General features: G+C 42.4%; 2 protein-coding genes across 2 annotated transcripts in view; both read right to left on the reverse strand.

Moving 5' to 3' along the window:
- Positions 1-2,636, reverse strand: part of gls2b (glutaminase 2b (liver, mitochondrial)) — a 32,543-nt gene extending 29,907 nt beyond the window's left edge. Inside the window, exons 1-3 of the mRNA XM_063214820.1 lie at positions 2,297-2,636; positions 2,085-2,190; positions 15-136 (exon numbers count right to left, since the gene is read on the reverse strand). Of these exons, the coding sequence (XP_063070890.1) occupies positions 15-136; positions 2,085-2,190; positions 2,297-2,478 (410 nt within the window). The 5' untranslated portion in view covers positions 2,479-2,636. The remainder of the gene's footprint in view (positions 1-14; positions 137-2,084; positions 2,191-2,296) is intronic.
- Positions 2,637-5,821: 3,185 nt separating this feature from the next.
- Positions 5,822-10,592, reverse strand: rdh5 (retinol dehydrogenase 5 (11-cis/9-cis)). Its single transcript, XM_063214821.1, has 7 exons — positions 10,401-10,592; positions 8,783-8,906; positions 7,942-8,090; positions 7,514-7,623; positions 7,082-7,145; positions 6,815-6,914; positions 5,822-6,042 (listed from the first exon to the last, which is right to left on the reverse strand). The coding sequence occupies exons 1-7, from the start codon at positions 10,590-10,592 to the stop codon at positions 5,822-5,824; spliced, it is 960 nt and encodes a 319-aa protein (XP_063070891.1).
- Positions 10,593-11,347: the final 755 nt, after the last annotated feature.

The following is an 11,347-nucleotide window of genomic DNA, read 5'->3' on the forward strand; positions in this document are numbered from 1 at the left end:
TTTGGGGTACTCACTTTCCAAACAGCTCTCTGTCCATCATCACCTCGGTGATGGAGTCTCGCACCGTCAGCCGCAGTTTGTCCACGCAGTCCTTCAGGCGAGGATCTGTGATCAGCAGACCAGTGCTCCGCAGGGCCTGGGAGAGCAGAGAAACACACTACATTACATTACATTACATTACATTGCACTTAGCTGACGCTTTCATTTACTCAAAGCGACTTACAACTATTATAACTATTGCAGGGTATTGGTTACAGTCCCTGGAGCAATGTGGGGTTAAGGTGCCTTGCTCAAGGGCACTTCAGCCATGGATGGAGATGTAGGGAGAGGTCAGGGGGGATTCGAACCTGCAACCCCTAGATTGAAAGACCAACCCTCTAACCACTAGGCCACGGCTGCCCAGTGGCGAGCACACTTAGTGGCGTGCAAAGACATTTCAGGGCGCTGGGTAGGGGCTCCAGGGGTTGGCATGTGGAACTTGCGGCTACCTTACTGGTTATATACACATATTACTGTACATATATATAAATATCAATATATCTACCAATGGCTTTGGATCGCCAAACATCTCGCAGCGGCCCCTTCTACGATATTTCGTGGGTCCAACGCCATTAACCTGCACATTTCTATGCTGAACAGCACACTCAGTATTTATATACTATTATATTTAATGACCAGACGTTATTTATAGCCCATTACGATGGCAGATTCCAGCACAACATGTGTCAGATGGGGGGGCTCTGACACATCTCCTGCCCTCCCCCCGTCACAATACCAGTGCTCCGTCTCAGCCTCAGCCTCCAGCTGAACAGACTTGTGTTGGAGAATGGGTTTATAGAGTGGGCGGTGCTCATTGTCCAAGATGGTGAGCAGTTTGTTTAAAGATCATTTATCTGACACTGAAGTGAGGCTCTCCAGTTCTTCTCCCACAACAGAGCCAGCTTTTCTCACCAGCCAATCAAGTCGAGAGGAGAGGAGGGAAACTCCATTGGAAGCTATTATAAGTCCCTTGATATAGAACAGTGGTTCTCAAACTTTTTGTGTGAAGTACCACCCGAGAAAATATTGCACTCTCTGAGTACCACCTTGACAACCAACATTAGAATATTGCAGCAAAGGCCTTCCATATTCACTTTTGCCTGTCGATACAGGAGATCGGAGATATGGCATCAACAGCTACGGTCACATTCAGTGCAAGTTTGTTTTTAAATTTCTTGCTTCTGAATTTTGTTTTTAGATTCATGCAGTTCAGTATTACAAAATGCGAGACCAAAGAGACATTTTCGACTGCAACAACTTGATCAGCCTTCAAATCAATGCACAAAAAAATAATTCTTCCAAGTACCACCAGAGATGTCTCAAGTACCACCAGTGGTACACGTACCACAGTTTGAGCACCACTGATATAGAAGGTTCTATTCTAGAATCTTTGTTATTACTAAGTAACTACTACCTCTTCAACTACTACTAGAAAGGCATAAAGCCATGTATTTTGAGAAATAGCAAGGAATAATGAAAAATATCAATTTTATAAACACCTTAACTTTATAACCACTTCACCATTAAGTTCCTTTAATACAACGTGCATGAGTTAAATAGCTACTGGAACCTCTGAGGAGAGTTAAACATGGGCCTACACTCGGGCTGCATGACAGCCAACCGAATGAGCTATGGAGTTATTTCACCAAGCAACATTCAATATGTAGGCCTACATGTTGTTGATTAATAAGTGTCTTATTCCCTTTAAAGGTGCTGAGATTGAGATTGGTTAAACAGCGGGGTTAACTGGGGATATGAATGATAAATGAATAGCACCAAGGCTACAAATTAACAGGGCAACTATAACATGAAATCCAGTTCAAATCAACTATAGGCTTATTTCAAATATAAGACAAGACAACACTTTTCTAAATTCACTGTGCAATGCACCTGTTGGGTCAAATACAGTAGGCCTATGTCAACCCGTTGAGGAAAGTTGTAAATAAAGACGCGCGCGTGTGGATTTAAATGTTCTTGGTTTGTGATAGGCTATAACTTCGACTTCACTCTCTACGCATTTTGTGTTCGACCACAGTCCTACTCACGGAGATAAACTGCGAGATTGGGATTCGTTCTTCTCCTTGGGTGATGGTGTAAAACAGCATGTCTTCCAGGGCCACGAAAAGGCCCGTTCTCTTCTCATTGACATGCCTAAGGAAAAGCGTATTTTTTAACTGACAAGTTCAAGTTTATGTCCAAATGAATTTATACAATATGAAAATAGGCCTACTGCCACTGATAAAGGTTGTCCACTCACATTTGAGAATATCCGTTGCCATAGTGTTGCCTCAAATAAGATGTCCCGGTGTATTTCCGTTTGTTTACAGAAGTGCCTCTCACACTTTTCCCAAATAGGAGGACTGGCGCGCGTGCGGTTCCTTTCAAGAAGCACACGGTAATCCCTACGTTGCCCACGCGCACAAAGTTTAGATAGAACATAGTTTTAAATGCAAGTTCCACCGAGCCTCCAGTGGATTACTTGCGCTTTTGGACAGTGAGCGAGTCCTTTGGCTGTGGAAAAGAAGTGTCTCAGAGCTTGACCAACTGTCGGCTACTGTACACTAGCGACGTACCCAATCACCGAGGGCAGCGAAGTACGCAGCAGCTGTCCCTGTGATCGGCAAGATAAATCATCTACTCGGTGTGTTCAGAGTGGACAAGTCGAACATCAGATGGGAGCAGTGACTGCATTCATGCACTTTGAAAGATCAAGTAGGTGTAGGGTACAGTTGGCAGCATGTAAAGTCTCTGAAAACTGAATGTTAAATTTCTTTCATATGATAATGTTGGCCATTCCATTTATTATGGTTTTTTTTAGCATCAGACAATAAAATATGGGCTGTGATCTCAGCCTATTATGAAAACTACTGTAGGCTATGTGGCTTGGGCAGCACAGATTACTGTATGGCCCTACCAGGCCAGGCCCCAGGGCCCAGGAGCTGAGGGGGCCCTGATGCTGTAGCCTCTATATTTGCATTCTCATATTGTGCTGACTTTTTTTTTGCAGGTATTTTGGGGGCTTTTCAAGACTTCTATTTTTCATTTATTTTTATCATCAGACAGGACAGTGGAGGAGAGACAGGATGCGAGCTGGGAGAGTGAGACGGGGAAGGGCCAGCAAAGGACCAGGGCTGGGAATCGAACCCGAGTTGACTCGCTTTGCAGTAGAGTACCCCACCGATAGCACCACGGTAAGGCCCACATTGTGTTAAAAGTTAACAACTGTATTTTCACATTTTCTCGGGGGACACCACCATATCAAACATACAGTAATCTGGGTTTATTCATATTTTCTTCAACTTTTATTTCATTGGAACATTTACAGAGGTATGAATCCACACAGTACAGAATACTGCATCAGTATGACACTGTACAGACACACTGCCCTGTAACAAAGGACGCTGCTCAGATATGTGTGATGTTCACAGTGAAGGGTTTTCAGGAAATGCACATCAGCGGCAGATGGCGTCAGTAGCAGCAGGCAGGAGCCCAGAGGGAGTCTGTCTGTCTGTCTGTCTGTCTGTCTGTCTGTCTCGGGCCCGTGTGTGTGTCAGACAGTCACAGCATTTAACAGTCTCACCAAGATCTTCATCAAAGAATTGTCTATTAGGGTAAGATAACCCAAACTCTGCCAACCCAATGCAAAGGACTGTGCTCAAGTTGTCCCCTTTCTGTGACGTTTAGTGATGGGTTGCATAAGATGTGCACTACCGCCATCTACAGTGCAAAGGGTACTCCATTTCTACTTAAAGTGATACTGTCCCATTTTTGGAAATTAGCTTATTTTACACCTCCCCTTGAGTTAAATAATAGGGTTTTACCCTTATCCTGTACTTTCAACCGTTCTCCGGGTAGGGCAGTGCAAATTTTACGTCCATGCTAGCAGTTAACATTGAGTCCTATGAGACCAACTCGCGGCTAACTGGTCTCATAGGACTCAATGTTAACTGTTAGCTTGGAGGTAAAATTTGCACCGTCATAACTAGAAAACGGTTGAAAGGACAGGAGAACGGTAAAACCCTATTATTTAACTCAAGGGAAAGTGTAAAATAAGCGTATTTCCAAAAATGGGACAGTATCACTTTAACCTAAAGTCTCCCAAGGTCTCCCAACTGAAGGTCTCCTAAAGGGGCGTTCACCTGACCACATGGATCCAGGAAACACACAGGCTTGATGTACAGTATCTTACGCTAATGGACAATTCTTTGTCTTAATCTTTTGCAATAAAAGAGATATAGTTTGGCAAGATTGCTCACGCTTTAGGAGAGCAAAGCTCCTGTGGATTCGTGATGAATTACCATGGCGACAAGTGAAGTGCACTCTGGGAAGCTGAGAGAGGGTGCATCCCAATATGTGACCTTGTCTCCTCCACTTGCGCTTGTCTCCTCGTCCCGCCTCCTGGCCCCTCCTCCGTGGAGAAAACGATAAAGTTTCCCAGCTGTCAGCCTCGCCACAACAACTTTTGAGGGACTGTTTTTCATTCACCATCCCAATTGCAAATGAGAAAAAGACATTACAATTGAGCTTTTGCAAGATATTGAAATATAATGCTGTTGTCAGTGATGTCATCATGACGAGAAGCAAGTGGAGGAGGCAAGTGGAGGAGGCAAGGTCGCATATTAAAACGCTCTCAGAGACTTCATCCAAGAGCAAACTACAGTACATGGCCTGTATACTCATGAACGGTGTGACGTTTTCCATGTGCCTTACGTCCATTTGTGGGGGAAAACACCCCTTGCAAGTCAATTGGTGATGTTGGGGTTTAATAACCTACAGATAGGGACCTGTAGACTATCGTTGTTCAAGCGCAACATGCCGAAAACGTGTTGTGTTGTCGGCTGTTCAAATAACAGAGTCAAACAGCCGTGGCTGAAGCATGGACTGTGTTCATTTAGGGTAGCCGATGTAACATGTAAGTTGATGAGACATTCGGTTTGTTTTCACCCATAAAGGGGCGTAACGCACATTTACGAGCAAAGTACCCGGATGGCCATTCATGAGCATCTAATGCCACACTATCCGATGGCAGTCAGTCAGACTAAGTAAGTCACAGTATGCCCTTTAATACAGCCCGGTAAGGCCTCAAGCACATATTAAAAAGAGTACCAATAGATTTGGAGTGTATTGCATTCATTCATTAATTCTCGACTTGCGTCACAAACAATAAGGCAACAATAAAATTACAGTAGTTCTTCTCAGACAGCATTTCTTAAGTCACATTTAAATACACAATAACTTACAGGCAAATGGTTTTCCTCCCAACCGTCAAACAGACACATACGTTCACCTTCATCGACATCTGAACTTACATTTGAAGCACACCACACCACACCACACCACACCACTGCACAGTTCATTTGGCAGTGTTAATTCAACACCTAGTGAGTACGATAAAACAAACTCTGTCCGTGTTAAATTTGACGTAGGAAAGGAGAGGCTGGAGCACACTGCAGCTTAGTTTTCATGACTTATTTATGTGCACCACACCTGACTAACGTTTTGGTGTTGCTACACCTTTTTCAGAGTCCTGACTCTGAATCAGTTGCAGTGTGCTGGAGTCCAGCCTCTCCTTTCCAGTGATGCACGTCCCACTGTGATGCACCTGCAAGCAGAGGGATGCTGCGTAGAGTGCCAAGTCTATGATGAATTAACCCTGTTTCAGCACTAGGGCAGTTGAATTTAACACTTTCCAACAGAGTGAATATTGTACTAAATGTTGAACTAACACTACAAAAATAACCGGGTGTGTGTGTGTTTTTTTTGTTTTTTTTTTTACTCCATTCTACACACTCTTGGCAGGTTTCGGCAGCACGAGTTTGAGTCCCCAGTCGACTACGCAGGAGGGCATGTAGGAGAGGGGGATCCAGACGAACTTGGCATCCCAGCCGGCGCTGTAGCGGGTTCGAGGGTAGGCCGACAGCAGCGCATGCTCCATGGCGTTGGTCACTTTGCTCAGGTCCGAGTCACAGACAGCGTTCATGATGAGGCGCTGGACCTTGATGTCTGTGGTGAGTGGACAATTGATATTACGGCACGGTACATGATGATGAGTGTGTACTGTATGTTTCTTTAAAGGTTGCACTGTGTAGGGGTGGCGGCGAGGGTACGTAGTGCAACTGCTGTATGCGGTTCATTGAAACTGTGCTGTCTATTGCCAAATTTGATTTTTTTTCATGAATATTTACGAAGTATTGAATTAATATTTACTTGTATGATCAAAGTACAGCAAGTTTTGCAGCTAAAAATGTCTATTTCTAGAAATTCAAAATGGCGGACATGGAGAAGATCCAACTTTTCATGTATGAAAAGTGCCATTTTCACAGACATAATGAATACTTAGAATACTAAGACATTTGTAGCTGCAAAACTTACTGTACTTTGGCTATTCTAGTAAACAAATATTATTAAGAAAATATTCAGGAAAAGATCCAATTTGGCAATAGGCAGCACAGTTTCAATGAGCAGCATAGTTGCAATACCTACTCTGGTCACCATCCTCACATGAAGAAAGATGGATCACAGTCAAGTTCACTGCCAAAATTAAAAGTTCCTAAAAAAACCCATCAGTTACCACCTTATCACTCTGAGGAATCTATGTATAGGTACCAAATTAACTTAAGATTCCTACGACCTTGCAGACCTTATAGGTATTCCCCTACATTGTAATATTAAGAATCTCTCTCTCTCGCTCTCTCTCTCTCTCTCTCTCTCTTTTTCTTTCTCTCTCACGCAAGCGAGCAATTAGTTATGGGACTAACATTGTAAATGCACTCACATTTCTCCAGGAACTTGTCTCCATAGCTCTCCCGGACCTCAGGCGTCAGCTGGTTCCATAGTCGGTGGAGCTCTCTCTCAATGGGGTCCAGGCTCGTCACCTGGGCATATATTATATTATATTACGGTATATTATATTATATTATATTATATTATCTCATCTTATATTATATTATATTATATTATATTATATTATATTATATTATATTATATTATATTATATTACCGGTATATGATATTATATCTCAATGGAATGGAGGCTGGTTACCTGAGTCTTGAAGAAGCCTGGCTCAATGATGCAGACTTTGATTCCAAAGTAGCTGATATCTCTCCTGTAAGGACAGCAGTCACAGATAAATGCATGTTATGGAACTGAAGTAAACTTTCCTCTTGGAGCAGGTGTCACTTCTAATTAGTTGAACTGTGAGGGTGCTGGCCCAAATGTTCAACTCAGTTTTGTCAAGAAGGAGGCCGCACCTTGCATAAACTGCGTTTTTATTGCACAATTATTGCACATTATGCAAGGTTCAGCCTCCTTCTTGAAAAAATGCATCTGAAGTAGCCCGTTCATATTAACTACTAATGATGAACTAAGACAATGGTCAAAACGCAATCCTGCCGTTATGGAATAAAACATCAAAGAAAAAAGGATTTGAAGTGTGTGGACTCCAAACATGAACTTGTTTCCCCTCAGTCTTACCTGAGGCAGTCTGAGAAGGACTCCACGCCAAACTTGGAGATGCAGTACCCTCCCCCGTTGGCGGCCACGCGCCCCAGCACCGACGCCACGTTTACGATGCGTCCCTTGGCCTGAATGATGAGGGGCAGAAAGCTCAATATATTATACATTTATATTATATTATATTATATTATATTATATTATATTATATTATATTATATTATATTATATTATATTATATTATATTATATTATATTATATTATATTATATTATACAGTTGTATTATATTACATTATATTATATTATATTATATTATATTATATTATATTATATTATATTATATTATATTATATTATATTATGTTATGATATGATATGATATGATACATTTATATTATATTATATTGTATTATATTATACAGTATTATATTATATCATCTTATACTGACATGCTTGATGAGCGGCAGGAAGGCCATGGTCATCTCGATGACCCCGATCATGTTGACGTTCAGCGTCTTCTGGAAGTCTTCGATCTTCATCCACTCCGAGGGACCCATAGGCAGCGAGCGACCCGCGTTGTTCACAATGCCCCACAGGCCTGGTACACAGGTAGGAAATGTGGTGTCAATTTCACTCTTTCACTCAGTGGTTTAACAGTGGTGTAGTCTACATAGAACGCGGGTATACAGTATACCCACTTCTAAATTTCAGGGATTTCAGTATTTCAGTACCCACTTCAAATTGATTGATCCATTGTTTTGAATAGCACAAATTTATACAGTATACCCACTTCAAAAAAAATCTCAAATATACAGTATATCCAAGCAGGTAATTGCATTGTAGCCAAATAAAAAAGTAAAAAAAAATGCAACCTTGAGTGCCTCAGCATCTGTCTTTCTATACAGTATACCCACCAGAAAAAAGTAGACTACACCACTGATTTCAAATAACATTTGGTACCATTCAAAAATAATGTATACATTTTACTCTATGGTCGGGGTCATATTGTCAGACTCAGTTCTACTCAGCATAGTGTTAACAGATGGTCTGGACTTGAGCTTTGGGCCAGCTGAGCGTATGCCCCTGCCATGGTTGTAACGTTTTGCAATGTTATTGTTTCTTCTGCCGGTTGGCCTTGGCCCACGTATCACATTTGCTAATACGGCCGTAGCCTGTAGTTTCTGGTGGGCACCAGAAGGTTTCTCCCATGTCATTTTCAGGGCTCCATAGGGCAGGTGCTTTAGCATCTCCTCGTCCCTATCTGTGCACGCCTACAGGCCTGCCACTTACCGTTGTCTCCCACCTCCTTCCTGGTCCACTCCACGGCCTTCCTGATGCTCTCGGAGCTGGTCACGTCCAGCAGGATGGTCCTCATGTGGGGCCCAGTCGCCCTCTTCAGGTCGTCCGCCCCTTTCTAATCAGAACAACAACAAGCAGAGCAGAGGTGTCAAAGTAAAAGTTCACCACTGATTCACCAATGATTACAGGTGCCACTAATTAAGAAAATTAACGACATCAAGCACCATCTTTAACATGCACTCTGCCTGATAATGGTCTAATAGACTGAAAGCTTGCAGTCCCAGTAAAGCTATTTCGCGCAAGACCTGAAGTGTGCAGATTTTCTCCTTTTTTGTTTAAAAGTAAATGAAACGTTAAAAAAGAAACACTGTTTGCTCCCAATACAACACAGGTAACTTATACCTATTCCACATATTGAACATATTGAAGTGATAAACATGGCTAAGTTAGCCCCACAATAGGTAGTAAACTAATAATAATAGCTATAGATAACCCACAGGGATTATTTGGTTAATTAATTATTCTATTAGATGATTTACCACTACCTCAAGATTTACTACGATTTACTGCCCCAAGTATAGCCAAGTGGATGTATAGTACTTTGCGTGACACCCACCTAGTGGCATTTTTTAGTATTACAGTCAGGGTCATTGCATTACCTGGCTAACCCCCCCCATCTCTAGGACCAGGTCGAAATAATAATAATAATAAAATAATAATAATAATAATAATACATTTTTATAAAGAAATTCCTTTCTTCATACCCCAGGACACTGACCAAAGATAATTAAACAACAGTTAGAAGATATGTTGAAACGGAGAACGGTTCATAAACATAAGTAAGAACATTAAAAAAAGAACTCAGGAATGTAAGCGCCCCCGCACACCAGTTCCTCCGAATTGCGCTGCACTGCTCTGCCAACGCTTGATTCCACTGTTTTCAGTGCAACCCCGCTAGTTTTGTCAATAATGATCGATTCGGCGATGCAATCCAATGCAAGGCATGGACGATCCAGAATCGATCCGGCAAGTTCCAGAATCGATCCGGCAAGTTTTTAAAGTTTCAATTACTTCCATGGATATTTCGGGAGCAAATGAATGTTCAATTAAATAAAAGCACTTCAAAACATTGCAAGACTGATACAGACTGATACAGAAAACAGCCAATAAGTTGTTGCTCAGTATGTGACTACTTGTATTGCCTCATCATGACTGATTAAACATTTGCTTTGCTTTCAGTAGAAATGTAATGCATTGCAATGCATTGCAATGCATTGTAGAATTGAATCGGATCGGATCGGATCGCATAGAATCGAATCGGATCGAATCGAATCGAATCGCTACCTCCCGAATCGTGATAGAATCGGATCGTGAGGGCAGTGCCAATCCACACCACTACAACCCCGCACACCGGTGTGTGGAGGCCCTAACAGCATCAAACAGCATGTTGAAATGCTGCCCTCCGCCGTGAGGCAGCGATGACCTTGAAGTTGCTCTGCCAAACACACAGTGATTTGTTTGTAGTCTTTCATCCCATTGAAACCCATTAGAAAACACAGCGACTGAACTACAAATGCATGCACAGGTCTCTGAAATGCTGCTGACTGACCTCTGTGAGGCAGGCGGCGATGACCTTGAATCCCTTCTTGTCCAGCTTCTTGCAGAGCAGGTTCCCGAAGCCGGAGTCGCAGCCGGTAACCAGGACGTACTTGCTGTGGAGCGTCGTGATCTCCTGCGAGTCCAGCCAGAGCCACACGCCCGTCCACACCACCGCGATCAGACCACCCGTGTACATCCACATGCCATCCGCACTGCCAATAACATATTAGGAAATATTACATTATTATATTACATTATCATAATATATTACTACTGTATATCTTGTTGTATTATATTCCATCTGTACACTATGGCCCGTCCACAAGAAAAAGCAAAATAAATACTTGAATAGTTAATGTGCACCAAAATAAACAAAAATAAGCCAAACACAATATTTCCATTAGTTGAGAACTACATCATCATGATCTATTGCATCTCTGAACATTACTACTGTTGTTATTTTATATATCCGAATGGGGTCCTGACACACAAACACAGACTATGATGATTGTGAAAGGGGTGCACAGAAAAAGTAGTGTGGCACCTGGCACGACCCATGTAAGGGGGTCCTTGGCTGGAATCTTCCAGTATATGAATGGGGGTGGCCATGGCTGGAATCTAGTGGTATATGGAGGGCCATGGCTGGAATCTAGTGGTATATGGAGGGCCATGGCTGGAATCTAGTGGTATATGGAGGGCCATGGCTGGAATCGACCAGTATATGGGCATTGAGGATTCCAACTAGAGGGTTCATAACCGTTTTAACTTCCGGGAATTGGTCGCACCGGAAGGAAATGGTGGGTGGGGTGAAAATCACTCGAAATCGCCAGAAACACATAGAGATGTATGGGTGACATTTACTCAATTTCCACGTAAATTACAAAGAAAAATATTTCTGAAACAACGGGAATCTCTTCAGTGACTGTGGTTTATACCAAATCAAGCATGTTTCTGTAG

This window comes from Engraulis encrasicolus, chromosome 14 (genome assembly GCF_034702125.1).
Source record: "Engraulis encrasicolus isolate BLACKSEA-1 chromosome 14, IST_EnEncr_1.0, whole genome shotgun sequence".
NCBI classification, from domain to species: Eukaryota; Metazoa; Chordata; class Actinopteri; order Clupeiformes; family Engraulidae; genus Engraulis; species Engraulis encrasicolus.